This window comes from Lissotriton vulgaris, chromosome 2_1 (genome assembly GCF_964263255.1).
Source record: "Lissotriton vulgaris chromosome 2_1, aLisVul1.2, whole genome shotgun sequence".
NCBI lineage: Eukaryota > Metazoa > Chordata > Amphibia > Caudata > Salamandridae > Lissotriton > Lissotriton vulgaris.
In genome coordinates, this window is record NC_141687.1 from 864,670,536 (window position 1) to 864,690,317 (window position 19,782).

The 19,782-nt window shown below is 37.8% G+C and overlaps 1 protein-coding gene across 1 annotated transcript in view; it reads right to left on the reverse strand.

Annotated features, from left to right (window-relative positions):
• Window positions 1–19,782, reverse strand: part of LOC147731312 (putative methyltransferase DDB_G0268948) — a 395,842-nt gene that overhangs the window by 16,447 nt on the left and 359,613 nt on the right. The window contains exon 6 of the mRNA XM_086958722.1: window positions 649–786. Coding sequence (XP_086814848.1) covers window positions 649–786 — 138 coding nt within the window. The remainder of the gene's footprint in view (window positions 1–648; window positions 787–19,782) is intronic.

The window sequence follows — 19,782 nt, forward strand, 5'->3', positions numbered from 1 at the left end:
AGTTTATTTTCCTTTTTCACACCAAAAGTAACTGGCCATGCAGCTTGACTGCCCCCTCCTTCACTCCCTTGCAAGACTACTCCGGAACCCTGATCCGGTCTCGGGCCCTATTCAAGACGCAGCAGGCGCGAACAAACTAAAATAATAATGTGACCAGCTAAAGAAATAGGAAAGACAGCTAAAGCCTGTGTTTTTTAGGGGGGCTCACAAAGAGGTCAGCTGACACTGTCCCGCTGGACCATTCCGACCACTCAGTGACTATGGCCCTGGTAAATAATTAGGTTTCTCATGCGTGTCAACGGACCCGGTCCAGGCGGGAGGCTCCCGATCATTATATCCAGAAATATATTTAATTCCGTTTTTTCCCACCTGCAACTGCCCGCATTACAATTCAGGTTAGTGAGGAAAATAAGCCCCATCCCAATTATTTTTCTAAAAGCTCCCTCTTCCTGCATTCCAAATGTTGGCTTGTATGGTTTCTGTACATGCAAAAATAGTGCTTTATCATCAAACGGTGTCACGGATGCTGACTTGAATGGATTTAGCATCTCTGCTGCTTGAAGGCCACAATGTGATGTGCGTTTAGGAAAACATAAGGCTTCCTTGAGAGTGTTCATCATCTGATTTTAGAGGATCCAGGATACTTACTTTCCTTGAAGCTTTTGCAGAAATTCCTGAGCTGCCTCTGGCTCCGCCAAGTAGTAGTTTTGGTACATGCAGAGCGATTCCACGAACCCCATCAATGCAGCAGTGGATATCTGACGCCTCTGCACAATGTCAGTAATTCTGTAAAGAAGGCACAGATACAGTTGGTTATGTTTGATTTTTGACCCAGGGTACATTACCTCTTTTAGGTTTGAAAACTGTTTGTGGCTGTTGAGACACCAAGATGCTGAATACTAGGGTAGAAATACATGGAACAAATGCAAATGTGTAATGTTTTCAGTGAGTAATGTAACCAAAACAGCTAGATCAGTAAACAGCTGCATTTTTACAGTATTTTTCAAAGTACACTTGCTTATAAGAACATGGTTTCCAGACAGCTATAATGTGGGTGAAGTTTGATATATTCACACCAGGTGGCCTTGTCACAAAGATCTCATGATAAAAGACTGACAGAGTCAAACATGTTCTGTCACCCCAATTCGAGGTCTGGCAACCACCAGGTTTTGTAAGGTGGCCCTTAGCTGCTTCATTGTTGGAAACCGCTGCCCTTTGGAGTGCTTCATAGGCTCAGTCGAAGCCTAACACTCCCTGGCTGGAAAAATACGAAACATCCCCACCCAAAGAGGTAAAGCTCTTTATGCATGCATTAGGGCCATTGTCTTCTTAGTTCTCAGACACTTTGCAGATTTGTTTATGAGAAACACAAGTAGTGTGACATGGAGGCCTTCCTCGCATGAGTTGTGTCTGATCTCATAAGTGGGAGGCCAGAGCTTGCAGGCCCTTCGACCAACGCTAACCTTAATATATATTGAACTACAGCCATTATGCTTGAAATTCCATGTTCATTGCTCTGACAAACATTCTGCTCAGACAGATAGTGTTCCCGTCAGAACGTATGTGAAAACAGAAAAAAACACCCATGACGAACAATATGACCATTGTTGGTGCACATGAGAAATATTTTGTCCCAAAAGAAGGAGGGGACATCAGAATTATTTTGTCTGGGTCCTAGATCGTGCCGATTCCTAGCACGATGCTATTGTACAACTAGAGCCATGGGGAAATGTTTTACAAAAGCAGGTATAATACTGATGAAAAACAATATATAACTTCAGAATGAGATCTCACTAAAATCATTCACTAGACTAGATCAAAAACGTGAGCAACAGATCTTGGTTGGAGAGAGCAAGCAGCAGATCATCTCTAGTCTGAATAAGTGATCATCGAGTTTCTAAACCCCTTTCTGATGCCAGAGTGCATCAGATGCCAAAGGGCCCAAGAGCCAGAAGGAGCGTAAAAGGAGAGAGCGGGTTCCATATTTGGTTGTCCTTACATATGTTATCTTTTATTATAAAATCCCCTTTTTGTTAATGTTAGATTTGATCCTTTGTAAAAGTTTTGATATTCCAGCAGAAATTCGAGCTAAAGTTTCTTCCTTTCCTTACTTCTAGGTTTTTCCGTTGATGTTAAACGCTCAGCGTTTAGACAATTCACAGCATAATCCTCCAACCTATTGCTCTTTTATTGTATGATGTTTTTTAGCCATCTGATGTTGTCTGCATCCTTCCTTCTCTTTGCAAAACCAGTTTGGGATCTATTAAATAGTTCTGTGAATATACCATTGAGTCTTATAATACATATTTTTGTTAAACGTTTGGCATCTATGCAACCCAAGGCCAGCTATTCCTCAAGATCTTTAACTAGTCGATGCATTTAGCAACGTCTTCTGTTATAACACAAATTGTACTAAGTCAGTCTTAGTGACCATTTGAACACGAGATAAGAAAAATATGAGGGAGTCTCACTCCCATTTCAATAGGAAACAAAACAGTTAACTTACATAGCAAGTGCGATCACACATGAGGCAAGCACTCTTATTAAAACTAATACATACAAATGTCAAATAATGACAAAAACTGTGATTCAAATACTGCACATCTTTCAAAATCAAGTCTCCGATGTAAAGCCATATATACAAAAGTATAATTAAACAAGGTATATGGTCTACTAAGAAAAATTCCAAATGTGTGCATATATATATATATATATATATATCAAGCCTCCTTACTCCGGTAAACGCCGCTGCCGCCCAAACAGCGGGTGTGTCCTCTAAAAAAAGACCTCCGTAGTCAGGTCCTCATAGATTCAGCTCTCATGTGGCGCAAGCATCAAACGAGTTGAGGACACCTTGTGCTGGCCAAAATAATTTATTAAGTCAGCTCTTCGAACACGTTTCGCCTGACCAGCAGGCTTGTTCACCAAAGTTTTACGTTCTAAAGTGTCCATTTTTAACCGCTGTGCACATTATAAACATCATGTGACATGACTACAAAATAAGTGTACAAGAAGACAGACTTGTAGTTTTCTCGGCTGACCAGCTCTTAAACATAACACATTATGCAAATGTTTAACATTTTAAATTACGATTGCCAGTGTCGCCACCATAAATTTAAGTTTTCAAGTTTAGGAAACCTCTTAGCATGATAGAGCAAGGTGAAGAACAAGATTTTGTTCAAACTTGTGAAGTTAATCTCTCATAACAAAGTAACCAGATTGAAAAGCTTGTGGTGAAATTATTAATCAACTTAGTTTTAGAGTATATTCATCATTACAAGCGGGATAAACTAATGTGCTCTATGTTGCAAATGCAAAGAAAGAATAATAAACCAACCTTGTCTATTGTCTTTGTCAGTATTAAATGCGGCAGTTAAATTAATGGCATGTGCTTATTTTATGTGCTTATGTTATGTCTTTTGTGATAAAAGCTCATGGAGTTCCTGCTGTACAAAAAGGAGAAGTAATTATGATGCTGCCTATTTATGCTTCTGCTAGGTAATATAATTAACAGGATTAAATGGTAAAGGGGGAGGGTAACATAATGGGTCTCAATTCTTTAATTAATTGATGTCTTGTGTTTGTTTAATAATAGTTTCCAAAGTGAGGCCTAAAAGATGGTTCGGAAAATATGGCTGACAGAGCTGCAGACGCAAAAGCTTGTCCAGAGTGAATTCCTTATGCATGCGCAGCTGTGAAGATTTTTGCTGCATTGTCATCGTGAATTAAAGAGCAGTTCTTTGGTCGCGTTGAACGTGCTCATGAAAAGATGGCCCAAGGACAGGAACTCGATTTGTCAGCCAAGGTTAGGAAGTGAACGTTCAGAACTCGAGGAAAAGTTACTTTCTTGAGGAAGCTGAATATTTGGAAGTAGAAGACAATAGGGCTTATGTGAAGCCTGGACTTGGTCAAGAGTCGGAGATGAGCTAATAATTTTATCGTGGACTGACACAGGACAGCCAATGAAAAGCTCGGATTTTTATAGAAGAATGCAAAATTTAGAAAGTTTAGCTAGAGATAAAGGTATAAAGTCTGACACAATGAGCAAGGAAAAAAACTCTTACTTTCCGATTCCTGAGTCTCGTGACATGCTGATGGACCTTTGGCGCATGTAAGGACAGCAGACTTTAAATGATTTTTCCTTTTCAGGTGAAGTGAGAAATAGACAGGAAAATAGATTTAGGGAATGGGAAACTGTTATTTTGCTAATATTTCATGTTTCTGAGCTTACCTTGAATGTCAGTTTAAAATTCATTTTATAAATAAAATGCTGCTTTCTGATTTGCTTATAAAATAAAGATTCTAAAATGTAAATGTTTTTTCCTTATGAATAATAAAGATAATAAAATACGATTTGAAAAGACAAGCTGGTCTTGTTTATTCATGGTCTAGTTTCCATCAGTTGATCCAATCGCCTTAAGTGATTTGTTTAATAGGTAATGCATGTTATAAAACCAGGGTAAAGAAAGACAAACTGCCGTTGTATATAATAATGTAAATATTATGGGAATAGATTTATTAATCAAATCACCAGTTTCAGTTGCTCAAAAATTGTCTCATTGGTTTTATGGGCCTGAATATGTGTCTGATGTTTAATGGTGAGTATTGAGGTGATAGGTAGCGTTTGTTAGACAGTTTTTCAAACAGAGCGCTGGATCAATTACTTGGTAGCAGAGGTACGGTCACGATGGTAACTAGCATGTTACATGGTAACATATAGGATTAATGTCTAAAACATGTTAAGTTTGTAAAGTTGTTATATGTAGTAGAAAGGTTTTTTCCAGCAGTGTGAAAATTCCTGGTTTGTGCCGGCATAAGTAGTGTGACAAATGAAGTTACACAGTGCATTTTTTCTGTTTCAAAATAGTGGTATTGTCATATTTCACAAGTGTTGTGGTCGTACAACACAAGCTTAGGGGTTTTAGGTGTGTAAGGTAGAATGTATAGTGAAGATTGTCTATGAAATTGTAGCTCTCAAGTATAGGGACTTCTGTCCTGTTTTAAAACTCACTGTGAAAAGAGTAGTAGAATTTATCTAAGCTTGAGTGAAGGGTAAGGAAGCGTCGTCTATCTTACTGGCAAGTGACGATTTCTATTTGTGGGTTAAAGTCCTACTAAAGATTATGTATGTATGGCTAGGGATTTTATCCATATGTATGTGCGTAAATGAATTTGTAATGTACGATCGAGTTAATCTCTAAATTGTCTCTAAGGAGGTGTAAAAAATCTCTGTATGTGTATTTAGAGAGAAACGAGTTCGTTAATACCTGCTAGAAGGGTAAAGTAGCCTTACTTTATCGACAAATTTAAATATTCGGTGAAAATTAGCGACCTCTATTTCATGTAAAAAGAATACTTGAATGGTTGGAAAAGCTATCACTTTATTTTAGAGAAACAGACAAATGGTTTGTTTTTGTGGAGGTATTAACTGAATTCAATTGAAAGTTTTGTAAATATGGCGCTGTGAAAAATTTTTTTTTGTAAAGGAAGGGTCAGTTTAAGGAGTGAAGTGAGAGACAGAGTAGCTGCAGCGGTAGCATACATCACAAGAGTCGCGCTGTGATTGGCTAACATATGTCACAGTATTCACGCACAGATTGGTTCATGTGACTAGGCAAGTTTACAGCTAATTTGATCATCCTGAAAAACAGTAATTCTATTGGTTGAGCAGAATAGTGACGAAGCTTAACCTGATTGGTTTGTTGGTAAGTTTTGCGCACGGATTGGTTGGTGTAGCAGAATAACAAGGAAGTTGTTACGATCTTTTCTGAAGTAAGGGAAATTGTTTAAAAACATGGATTATTATTACATGAAGGAGAAAAAGAAACTTTCATGGTTTCAGAAATTGAAAAATAAAATGAAACCTGACAAGAAAATTGCAACGCGAGGTGGAAAATTAATTCATAAGTATAAAACACCTGCAGCTTATATGTTAGGTGAATATGGTTATCATACTTGTCTTTGGATTGAGAATTGGATGAGTATACTGAGGATGATGGTGTGTTAGCATGGCCAGAAGACGGATCATTTAACATAGCGGTTTTGAAAAATTTAGGAGAAAGAATGATGAAACTTGTACCAAAGCCTAGACCTACTCAATTTGAAGCCTTAGTTGAATGGGAAGACAAAATGCATGAATTACAACGAGAGAGTAGTGGAATACAAAGGGGAACAAGATTAGGTCTTGATAGAGAAACACATCAGGACAGAATGCTTCAATGGAGAAGCGCAGACATGTGTGATGGCTTGTACCCAGTGAGATTAATTGATGAGGTAACTGGAAAAAAGCATACCCAAAAGAAAAATAATATTAGTGAAGAAAGTGATTTAGAAGATGCGGTATTAGAAGATATTTATATTAAAAAACCGCCACCTTATCAACCAGTTTGTACATGGACTTCTCCAAGTGCCCCACAAAGGGAAATAATTGATGAGACATCTCCTAAAACAAACCAGAATAATAAAAACACACCAGAAAGAGTAGAAACAGGACATAGTTCAAATATATCAGGAGAAAATAGTAATTTTACTGAAACTCCAGATCAAAGAAATGAAACCCCAAAAAATGGAAATTTTCAAAGAAACGAAATCCCAAGAAATGGAAATAGAACAGAAAGGTATGAGGAATTACCAAATACTTCAGAATATATTCGTTCTGCGAATTAATTAATACAGCAGTTAACTAAAAGCATGGAAGCAGTAACAGTGCCTGTAACGATTGGACTTGTTCTTCCAGTATTTGATCAAAAAGAAATTAGGCATTCAGCTTTAACTGTTCCATTAAATTCAGAAATACAGAAAGTGACTGAAAATTTTTATTCGGATTTGTCTGAATTACATCGAGAGAAACTAATGATGCCTGACTTAACTTTTAATCAAAGTTTGTCATGTAAAACTCCAACTGGTGTGGATTCTGACTCTGGATCTCCGGAAAAGAGTCTGAGCAAAATAGATTTAACACAAACCCCAGAATGTAAAGTACTTGATGTTGGAAAATTGAAGGCAGATTTAGAGGAATTAATAATCGGTACAATTGGAACTGACAGTTTGAAGGCATATCAGGATGATGAATTATTATTTATTTGTAAAAGCATACATGGAAAACGAAAAACAAATATGATCAATTGGAAGATATAGCTGCTGAATTTGAAGTAGATTTAAACAAACAGAAGAATTTGCAGAAAAATTATAGAGTGGATTTCTCTGAAAAAGACATTGAAAATATGAATACTTCAGGAAGAATTACTCATATAAAAGATCTAATTGTGATTTTGAGAAAATGGGGTGAATTAAGTTAATGGAGAGCAAAATGGACAAAGAAAAGAGTTGAAGACGGAACACGTTTCAGCTTTTCCTGTCAGAGAAAAGGAAAGAGTAGCAAATGAGTATCCAATGAGAGAAATAGCAGGAGGAGGCTATGTGAATGTCACTTGGACAAGACAGGACATTTTGCTGTTCACAAATGATTTTCCCAGATTAAGAGAAAACCCTGTAGAATGGTATCGACAGGTAGAAAGATTTGTGAAAGTTTAAAAAGTTTTGTGGGTCGATCTTGATGGATTATTTGACATAGTTGTCCCATCAGACCTTTGGACAGAATGTAAAACTACTATAGGCTGGCCTAGTGAAGAATATGAACGAGATAAAGTAACAGGTGCTCCTTCTCCAGAGGTAATGAGAAAATACGAAGAAAGTGATTATGTTTTTGAAAAACAACATTCCCCCAAAAGAGATAGATTGGGTTAAAATAGATAGAACAATTCAAGAATCAAAAGAATCAGTGCATTCATTTTATGAAAGATTACTGCTGGTATTTAAACAATACAGTAGTTATGAGCATTTAAGTGAAAAGGATATGAGCCATTTCATATACAGATTTGTATATGGCCTGAAATTAGTGAAATGGTAAGAACTGGAAAAGTTGGCTGGCAATCACACACAGTCGATGATATTCTGAGAAAAGCAAAATACTGCAGTGATGAAATAGATGCTGAACAAAAGAAGCTGAAAGAAAAAGCAATATGGGCACAGGTGAAAGTGGCTGAACAACCAATAGCAACTTTAGGAAATAAAAATGTTGATAAGAATCAAGGGAAATTCAAAGGTAATTATAATAATCCAAAATTGATGGGAAATATAGAAGAGTTGAAACAGAAACTCCCATGTTTTAATTGTGGCGAAATTGGACACTGGAAGCGCGAGTGTAAGAATCCGCCCAGAACCTTTTTAAAAAAATGCATCATTAAATCCACAGATGCAGAATGAGATAAATGAGCAGCAACAGCTACAGCGACAGGTAGTGATTCAGCAAAGTCAGTTACCACAACCGCCACTTCCAAACTGTGTAAATTTGCAGAGATACAATACAGAAACAGGATTCAGCGGAGGTGAACAGGTAAACAGATCACCGAGAGTGAATGTGCTGAATGTGTCCCAACAATATTGGATGAAAGAAGATGGAGGGAGTGAATCTGAGGATTACTTCTGACAGTGCCTGAGAGAGGAGGAAGAGTGCGTGCTTGGAGCCACTCTTGAGGCAGATCAATCTGGTCCATTTGTAAATGGTAAAGTGAATGATGTAGAAATTACTTTTCTAGTTGATACAGGTGCTACCCGTTCTACTGTTAGATCAGTGGAAATAGAAAACCTTCCTCTCTCTGGAGAAAAGATCCAAGTAGTAGGTGTAGCAAATCAGCAAATCAAAACAGATTTAACTGAACCAGTTGAAGTTGAGATAGGAAAATTTAAAGACATGCACAGATTTGTAGTTTGTGATAGCAGTCCTGTGATTCTATTAGGTAGGGATATTCTTTGTAAAATGAACTGCGCAATATATTGCTCACCGGATGGTATAGAGATTCAAACTCCAGAAGAAGATGGGCTTTACAAATTAACAATATCAATGGTTGAGGCAGAAGAAAGTAAATTATTTCCTGTGTTTGATAAAAATAATTTACCTGAAGAATTAAAAGACACGGTGAATGTAAAAATTTGGGATTTCACTGGAGATGAAATGGGTTTGATGAAAAGCCTAGATCCAGTACAAATATCGGTAAAACAAGGAGCAGATTATCCAAACATTCCTCAGTATAAAATGAAAGCAGAAGTGATTGAAGGAGTTATTCCTGTAATAGACAAATTCATAAAACAAGGTGTTCTAAAAGAAATCGAGAGTAACTCATGTAATTCACCGATTATGGGAATTAAGAAGCCAAACGGAACTTTTAGAATTGTTCAGGACCTGAGAAAGGTTAATAAAATTGTTGTTCCATGTTGCTCAGTTGTGCCAAACCCAGCAGTAATTTTATATCAGATTCTGCATGATGCAGAATGGTATACAGTTATTGATTTATGTAACGCATTCTTTACTGTTCCATTGCATCCAGAAAGCCAACAAATTTTTACGTTACGGTTCAAAGAGCGTATCTTGGCATGGTGTAGAATCCCTCAAGGGTACACCGAAAGTCCATCTATTTTTAATCGGTTGTTAAAGAAATCTTTGGAAAATCTGGATTTACCTGGAAAATCTATGTTAGTGCAGTATATTGATGATCTCCTTGTAGCTGCAAAAACAAGAGATAATTGTGTAACAGATACCATTACTCTTTTAAATCATCTGGCAGATGAGGGACATAAAGTATCTCCTGCAAAATTACAGTTTTGCAAACAAGAAGTGAAATATCTTGGTCACAGAATTGCAAAGGGAATCAGACAAGTGACAACAGAAAGGATAAAAATGATTCAAGCAATGCAACCTCCAAAAACACAGAGACAGGTTAGAATGTTTCTAGGAATGGTAGGTTATTGTCGCCAATGGATTAGTGGATTTTCAGTAATTGCAAAACCACTGCAGAGACTGACAAAAGCAGACATAAAAGATCCGATTAGCTTAACAAAAACTGAATTGGAAGCTTTTGAACAGTTAAAGAAAAGTTTGTGTGAAGCTCCAGCATTAGGAATGCCTGATTATGAAAAAGAATTTGAGCTGTATTGCAGTGAAAGAGAAGGTTGTGCATTATCAGTTCTGATTCAAAGACATGGAAGACTGAGAAATCCAATAGCATATTTCTCAGCTGTTCTTGATCCTGTTGCAAAAGCATTACCAGGTTACTTAAAAGCAGTGGCTGCAACAAGTGTAAGTTTGGAACAAAGTGAAGGAATAATAATGGGATTTCCTGTAAAAGTATATGTACCACACTCAGTTGAAATTCTCCTCACTAGAAGCAAAACACAACATTTGACAAGCAATAGGCTAACAAAATATGAAAAGGTTATTCTTGGATCAGACAATGTTTCAATTGCGAGATGTGTGAATTTAAATCCTTCCACATTATTGCCTGACACTACTGAAACAGAAATCAAGGATGAAGTTGATCATGAATGCCTGGACGTATTAGAATATTGCACAAAACCGAGACAAGATATTAAAGATGTCCTGTTGCCTGAATCAGATTATGTTTTGTTTGTTGATGGTTCATGCTTAAGAACAGATGAAGGTGTTCTGAGTGCAGCATATTCGGTGTGCACAGTTGCAGATGTGATTGAAGCTTCCAGTCTCAAAGGAATTCGTTCAGCTCAAGTAGCGGAATTAATTGCTTTGATTCGTGCATGTGAATTGGGAAAAGATCAGAAAATTACCATAGTGACTGATAGTCAGTATGGTTATGGTGTAGTCCAAGACTATGGCCAGCTCTGGTCTCAAAGAGGTTATTTAACTTCTGCGGGATCACTAATAAGAAATGCTCAGTTGATCAAAAGATTGATCGATGGAATTCAATTACCAGAAAAAATTGCAGTAGTTAAATGCACAGCACATAAGAAAGGAGAGGATCACGTAACAAAAGGAAACTCATATGCTGATTCTATAGCAAAATTTTGTGCAAAACATAATGTGTCAGTCAATCGGAAAAAAGACAATGAACATGTTTTGAACTCACTTATGCTAATATCTGTAGTTGAGACTTGGCAAGGAGTAAAACAGTTACAAGATGAGGCGAGTGATGAGGAAAAAGACACATGGTTAAAGCAGGATGCAGACAAAGAGAAGAAGATGAGATTTGGGTTTACAAAGATGACAGAGCAGTAATGCCATACAGTATGATTTCTGATATGGCACGCATGTATCATGGTCCAGGACATATTGGAAGAGACTCAATGATTAGATTATTTAGGCAGATATGGTACAATCCAAAATTCAGAATAATTGCAGAATCATTTTGTCAAAGATGTCTTATCTGCCAACATATCAACCCAAACAGAAAAACTGTTGTAAGCATGGGAACCATAGGACAGGAGGGTGGTCCATTTACCAGAATACAGCTTGACTTCATTGAAATGCCACCTCACAACAAACTCAGATATGTTTTGGTGATAATCTGTTTGTTTTCAAGATGGGTGGAAGCATTTCCAACACGTCACAATGATTCAATTACTGTGGCAAAATTGCTTTTGAGAGAAATCATACCAAGGTATGAATTTCCAGTGTGGATCAAGACAGATCGTGGCACACATTTTGAAAACAGATTGTTAAAATTGATTTGTGACGCACTGGATATAAAGCAAAAATTACATTGTGCTTACAGACCAGAAGCATCAGGTGTTGTTGAGCAAGTGAATGGTACAATAAAAAACAGAATAGCTAAAATGTGCTTAGCAACAGGAATGAAGTGGACAGATGCACTTCCACTTGTTTTGATGACTTTGAGAAGCATTCCAGATAGAAAAACAGGATTGAGCCCCCACGAGATTCTAATGGGAAGGGTCATGAGGCAAGCATTTGTTCCAGTTGATAAACTGTTGAGCATTAATGATAGCGTCATTATGGATTACTGCAAAAATCTATCTGACGTGGTGACTTCTGTGTTCCATCAGGTAGGAACTGAAGTATTTTCAAAAGAAAAAGAACAAGCTCATGATCTGTTACCAGGAGACTGGGTAAGGACAAAAGTACATCGAAGAAGACATTGTCTAGTACCAAGGTGGCAAAAGGCAAGACAGGTGATATTGGTCACAACAAATGCAGTGAAGTGTAAGGGATTGAAAAGATGGATTCATGCTAGTCACACCATAAGTGTGCCTATACCTGAGAATCCTGAAGACGAAGGTAATACAACAGCTGATTCAGATTCAGAAGAAGAACCTGAAAGAAATCCAGATCCTGAAGATCGACAAGAAAGTCGACATCTGGAAGATTCAAATGCAAATGAGGCATTGAATGAAGAAAATGAAGAAATTGTAATACAAGATTCTGAAGAAGAAAATGATAAAGATCTGCTAGATCAAGTAGCAGAAGAGGAAACTGAACAAGAAGTGATTCAAGATCAAGATCAGGAGAGTATTGAAAAGCAGATTGGAAACTTTGGAAGAAGGAACGAAAATTCTAAAACTGGTGAACTGGAAGTAATAGAAGATGAAGAAGTAGAAGAAATTCCAAGTACCAGCTATAAGGATGCTGTTCCTAACAAAGTGAAACTGCTGAGTAAAGAAGTACCTGAATCTGAAGAAGAATCTGACACGATAAAACTGATTATTAATGAATCAGCTGATAACACAGAAAGTGAAACAGATAACAGTGAAGATTAATCAAAATTGAAATGATTAAGGAAAAGAGCTTGGAGAGTGGAATATAATTTGGCAGAACCGAAAATGAGATAATTGGCCAAATGAAAACGAAGGTCTAAAATTTAAATTAGTGAATAAAGCAAAAGAACAAGTGAATGAGATCACAAGTCAAAAAGAAGAAGACTTAAATAAGAAAAAACAAACAGGAAAGAGAATAGCAGTGATCAGTAGCAGGCCAAAGAGAACAATAAAGCCAAATCAGAAGTATAAGTCACCTGAGTGGACCTATATAATTATTCCACCAGTAGTAGAAGTAAATCGTAGTCAAGATAATTTAGATGATGAAAGTGATAATGATTGATTTTATTCATTAAGTGACACAAGGTTGAAGAAATTGTGTTAGGAGACACAAGGTCGAAGAAATTGTGTTAGCTGGAAAACACATTTGATGTATGACATAAGGTCGAAGAAAAGCTGTTAGATAATAAAGTTATCTGTTAAAACAAAAAAAAAAGAGAGGGGAGTATATTTAGTAATTTTCAATTTATAATTATTTCTTTTTCTTTTTAGGCTTCTGTTTGAAAGTAAAGATGCCTTATACTAATGATAATTCGAGATGCTCAATTCTTAAAAGATGTTGCAAAATGTCTTCAATATGTGTAATATTGATAATTTTAGTTTGGTTAATTTAACTGTCATTTTTCCTTTTGGAATAGATAAAGAGATGTATAAAGCTAACATAACTAGTAAAATTGTGGATAATCATGACAATATTGATAAGACTAATAGAATTATCTTACATAAACCAGGGATTCATCAGGATAGATCTGTTGGAGATTTTTCTAGCAATACCTTTTCAAGGCTTTTATCTGAATATGTTAAGGTGATGGATGCAAAAGATTGTTACATCTGTGTGAAATTACCTACTTCTGTGTCTGAAGGTGTTACATATAATATGCTTCCTCTTACTTATGGTATAACATGTAGTGTAATAGCTAGTTTGTTTTATGAAACTGGACGTTTAGAATACTATTATTCTGACTGATTACATTTTTGCAAATCTAAAAGTTGTAGATAGCTTGAATAAAGTAAAACATGCTAAACAGATGAGGGAATTTTTTCTAACAACTAGTGAACTCACTTATGAGTATACTTTTAGAAATAATTTAACATGTAAATTGAGGTCAGAAGAGAAGTCATTCTTAAATATGGTGGAAGAGAGAAGGGCACTTTACAAGCAAAATGAGATGTTAGAAACTACTAAGTCAAACTTTTGGCAAATGGAAGATGAAAAGCTTAATGATAGAAATGAAAATGTTGCAATTCATATAGATAAACCTGTTAGTGGAACATTTTGTATAAGAAGAGATAATACTTTGTTTGACAATTATTTTGTTGGTGCAAGTCAATGTGAAGACACTTATCGTATTATGGGGGGGTTGGGGATTTAAAGGAGGCAAAGATCCAATTTTTCCTGGAATTTATTTTATTTGTGGGAATAAAGCTTATTACAGTCTCCCAGAACACTGGTATGGGACGTGCTATGTAGGTTTAGTTTTTCCAAAAATTTTTCATGTGGATAGAAATGCAAAGGGTTCATTTGAAATTGGCAATCACCTGAATAGATTTAGAAGAGAAAGCTTTACAGAAATAATGGGAGATATATTTGGTGCATTAATACCTACAGTAGGAATAACCCTGAATGCAAACAAAATTTGAAAAATGTCCACAATTGTTGATAGATTGTCAACAGACAATGCAAGTGGATTTCAATTAGTAAATACTGAGCTTATTGCAATGAGAACTATGGTGATGCAGAATCGTCTTGCACTGGATATTCTGCTAGCAAAAGAGGGTGGAGTCTGTGGAATTTTGCATGTTCAAAACTGCTGTACATTCATACCTGATAAAAGTCAGAATATAGAAATGTATATAAAAAACATTACAGAATTACACGCTGAAGTAGAACCTTTAGAGGATGAGAGTTTTTCAGAACGTTTAAGTAAAAGATTTGCAGTCATTAAACACTGGTTACAAGAGATTGGTAGTTCAATTATAGGTAAAATAGTTTTTCCTCTAATAATCATAGCTATAGTGACACTTTTGTTAACAATTAGTTGCATGATACACAAGAGAAGAAAACATGTGATGGAAAAGAAAAGAATTTGCAAACTTAGAAAAGAAAAAGAAAAAGAAATAGAATTAGAAGAGTTTCGTAAAACTCAATATGAGAAATGCAGAAGATCAGGTGAATCTAAAGTTTAGAAATACTAATATTAAGAAAGTCCAAAACATGTTCAAGGGTTGAAAATATATAAATTTTTGGGTATTATTTGGTGATTTAGAAATCACCAGATGAGGGAGTTGATGGAGCAAGGTGAAGAACAAGATTTTGTTCAAACTTGTGAAGTTAATCTCTCATAACAAAGTAACCAGATTAAAAAGCTTGTGGTGAAATTACTGATCAACTTAGTTTTAGAGTATATTCATCATTACACGCGGGATAAACTAATGTGCTCTATGTTGCAAATGCAAAGAAAGAATAATAAACCAACCTTGTCTATTGTCTTTGTCAGTATTAAATGCGGCAGTTAAATTAATGGCATGTGCTTATTTTATGTGCTTATGTTATGTCTTTTGTGATAAAAGCTCATGGAGTTCCTGCTGTACGAAAAGGAGAAGTAATTATGATGCTGCCTATTTGTGCTTCTGCTAGGTGATATAATTAACAGGATTAATTAGTAAAGGGGGAGGGTCACAGAATGGGTCTCAATTCTTTAATAATTGATGTCTTGTGATTGTTTAATAATAGTTTCCAAAGTGAGGCCTAAAAGATGGTTCGGAAAATATGGCTGACAGAGCTGCAGACGCAGACGCAAAAGCTTGTCCAGAGTGAATTCCTTACGCATGCGCAGCTGTAAAGATTTTTGCTGCATTGTCATCGTGAATTAAAAAGCAGTTCTTTGGTCGCGTTGAACGTGCTCATGAAAAGATGGCCCAAGGACAGGAACTCGATTTGTCAGCCAAGGTTAAGAAGTGAATGTTCAGAACTCGAGGAAAAGTTACTTTCTTGAGGAAGCTGAATATTTGGAAGTAGAAGACAATAGGAGTTGGAGATGAGCTAATAATTTTATCGTGGACTGACACAGGACAGCCAATAAAAAGCTTGGATTTTTATAGAAGAATGCAAAATGTAGAAAGTTTAGCTAGAGAGAAAGGTATAAAGTCTGACACAATGAGCAAGGAAAACAACTCTTACTTTCCGATTCCTAAGTGTCGTGACATGCTGATGGACCTTTGGCGCACGTAAGGACAGCAGACTTTAAATGATTTTTCCTTTTCAGGTGAAGTGATAAATAGACAGGGAAATAGATTTAGGGAATGGGAAACTGTTATTTTGCTAATATTTCATGTTTCTGAGCTTACCTTGAATGTCAGTTTAAAATTCATTTTCAAAATAAAATGCTGCTTTCTTATTTGCTTATAAAATAAAGATTCTAAAATGTAAATGTGTTTTCCTTATGAATAATAAAGATAATAAAATTAGATTTGAAAAGACAAGCTGGTCTTGTTTATTCAAGGTCTAGTTTCCATCAGTTGATCCAATCGCCTTAAGTGATTTGTTTGATAGGTAATAAATGTTATAAAACCATGGTAAAGAAAGACAAACTGCAGTTTTACCACATATATTGGTGCAGTTTTCGTCAGGTAAGACGGGTCTAATGTTACAGTCATCCTCACCTTTTCAAATAACTTTATTGACACCTTGTCGTATCAGCAGCTAAGAAAGTAGCATAGTGCATGATTTCTCCACTTAGTCGCTGCCGGAATACCAGCCTGTCAATGACTGACTGAACTTACGTTGTGGCACCGGTAGGTATTCCTGTTATTGTTTAACTTTTACGATTTGAATTTTACATTTAGCCCCAGTGGGCAGAAGTAAGCTCTGTTTTCCTTAGTGTTGCAACACTTTGTATAACAATTTTTTAGTATACAGAGTTGTATTCACCCCCATTCTCCCTCTCCGGACAACGGGTTATCAATTAATTGTCATAGTACCAAATTAATAATTCAGGTACACTCTATTAAGTGGAAGACACATATTGACTCCACCTCACTATGTGTTACAACGCTCCTTAATAAAAGAAAAAAGAAAAAGTGGTATTAAAGTGCAAAATAATAAAGTTAATAAACACACATAGACATACATATAAAACCTAGACTTGAGGAAGCTGCCTAGTTAAGTCCCTTCTTCAAAATAAATTAATCCTACTCAATACTTTTGCAGTGTAAACTCCCTAAAGGTGCGTATGAAAATGGACTGCTAGGCCATTGAAAAAACAGCATTCTCTATGACATATTTAGAGTCTATTCTCTGCTGGCAGATCCATGGAGGAAAATACTCTATACCTGTTATAAAGAAAAATAAGTACCACCAGCCAAACTCTGCACGCGCCCACTCCACAATTAACACAGGCAAGATGTCCCTGTTGCTAAAAACCTGTAGAATATATGTGGGAGAGGTTGTGGACCAATTGACTGCAATTGTATAGAATATAGGGCAAGCACACAATAACGTTGTTACTAAAATGTACATGTTTTGTTAAAATAGGGTTGTTCACTTTTAAGATAATGTAGCCCATACACCACAGATAAGTGAAGATAACCATGTCACTTTTATACCCACATTTCTAATCAAAGGAGAAAAATATTAAATATTAATGTTCTTAGAATGTCCAAAATGTGAAGTTCTCACAAAATCAAACAACTGTAAAAATGTTGAACCACATGTAAAACATCCACTCACATAATGTAATCCATTGGTTCCAATATCCTTGTTACTTACTGTTAGGCCTGACAGCCTTAGGATGGTTTCCCCCAAATGCTTTGCCTTGCTCCTCCTATTTCGCTGGTCTCCTTTTTGTTGGCCTTAGCACTTTACTACTGCTAAAAAGTACTAAAATGTGTGTGCTCATATCCTTAAACAAGGAAGCATTGGCTTACACCCAATTGGCAAATTTTACAAATGAGTCCATGCTAAAGTGGTGCCATTGCAGCATGTGTCTGCATGTTAAACTGCTATTTCGACCTGTCAAAGTAAGCCTAGGCCTTCTTTTTCAATACATATGTGTCACCCCTATGGTAAGCCCTAAATAGCCCATAAGGTAGTGTGCAGTGTATTTAAAAAGTTGGATATTGCTTTAAGGCCTGCCTCTCCCATAGGATGGCATTGTGTTACCTTATTACATTTAATAAAGGATAACTTCAATTGAGAGCAGGTAGGAATCTCGAGTTTGGTGTCTGAGGAATGTTAATTTAAAAATCTCTTTAACAATAAAGTCAAGATTTTAAGTCCTAATTCTGAAAATGGCACTTTTAGAAATGTGGTAATTTCTTGTCTCAGCCATTTGGTGGCTGCAGCTGGTATCCTTGGTCACATGACTAAGTGCACCTGGCAGTCTGTCTTTTTGAATTGCTCCTAGACAGTGACACAAAGGGGGAATATATGTTGGCAGGATGGACCATCACTGACTTGATAGGGGTTGAGCTGTCACCTACTACACTTGAACTTCACAAAGCCTCTGGCTCAGCACACTCACAAAGGGTTTGACACTAGTCTTTTGTGCCTCATAGAGAACCTGGGGCCAGGGTAGGGAGACAGGGTATTCCAGATACCTCTGGGGTAGAAACCTCCAGAACCTTCTCATACTTCAAAGCTTGCACCAAGTATACATATTGGACCATCAGATACAACTCTTCAGTACACCTCTGGAAGTCTCAGAAGAACTGTACGGCTGCAAAAAGGACTGCTACTCTGCAGCCCTGCTACTCTGCTGTCCTCCTGCCCAAATGAGAAGGACTGGACCAGCATTTTGAACCCTGAACCACCCGAGTGACTCCAAGGGCTATATGGCTGACCTCCTTATCAGTGCATCAAGGACAGGAAAGGCTTCAGCTACCTTGACCCCAGGGTGAGAAAGTGCCATCTTTCTTGCATTGGTATGCCCCTACTTTTTTGCTGAACTGCTGATGTGCTTTGACTGACTGTGCCCTGGGCTCCTGCCAACCAGGTACCCAGTGCCTGTCTTCCTTCCCTAAAGCTGTGTTGAAACAAAACCCAATTGGCATCTCTGGCCACCTATCAGCCCCTAGTAAATGGTGACCAGAGGATACCCCCAAGGGCTGCAGTACTTATTGTGCACCCCTTAGTGGCCCTGTACCCTGACACCCACACACTGCCTTTATAGGCTGAGTGTCTAAGTACAGAACTAAACAGAGAGTTGACATGGCACACATCCCTGTGTGCCATGCCCACAAACCCCACTGCCCTGGCATACCCCAGTTACCCCTCTAGCTGGGTGTCCTACGCCAGTGGTGTGGGCACAGGTGCATAAGCTCAGTTTCCCTACAGTACCCAGGGCCATTCCTGGGCACTGTAAGTGCAGTGCTGCCATTTAAGAGTATATGGTGCTGGGAGGTCGTCATTAGGAACTCCACAGCACCATGATGGCTTCACTGAAGACTGAGATGTTTGGCATCAAACTGCTCATCACATTACATCTGCACTAATACCAGTGTGAGGTGTAAAGTAAAATGCACCAGAGGGCATCTTAGAGATGCCCCCTGAAACCTAGCCTACAATCCACGTCTGGACTGAGTGGCTGCCCAGGCTGTCACACAGCAGACATGTTGCTCTCCTGGGCCTGCAACAATGCACATCCTGGGTGAGGTGCTAGGTCTCCTCCCCAGGATGGGCAGGGGGAAGCTTCAAAGGCATGCCTCCTCTGTGAGCATCACCAGACCATTTGCTGTGCTCAGCAACTGGCCCCCACCAGTTCTAACCCCCACTCTGGGGGGGAAGACTGTCGGGAAACCCTATATCAGGAATGGGGTGTGCCAGCCTGTGCCAACCCCACCCCTCAGGTGGGAGAGGGTAGGTGAAGCACGACCCCGGGCTCCGGCCATAGCTTTTCCAGACTATTTGCTGTGTTCAGCAACTGGACCCCACCAGTTCTAACCCCCACTCTGGCCGGTAGACTGGTGGGAAACCCTTCGTCAGGAAGGGGGGTGTGCCAGCCTGTGCCAACCCCACCCCTCAGGTGGGAGAGGCGAGGTGAAGTACGACCCCGGGCTCCGTCCATCTTGAAAATGGGGAGCCCTGCCCAAATACAGCTAGGCTCCTGCCCCCTCCCATAGGAGAGGAGCAGGCTAGGGGGTGTA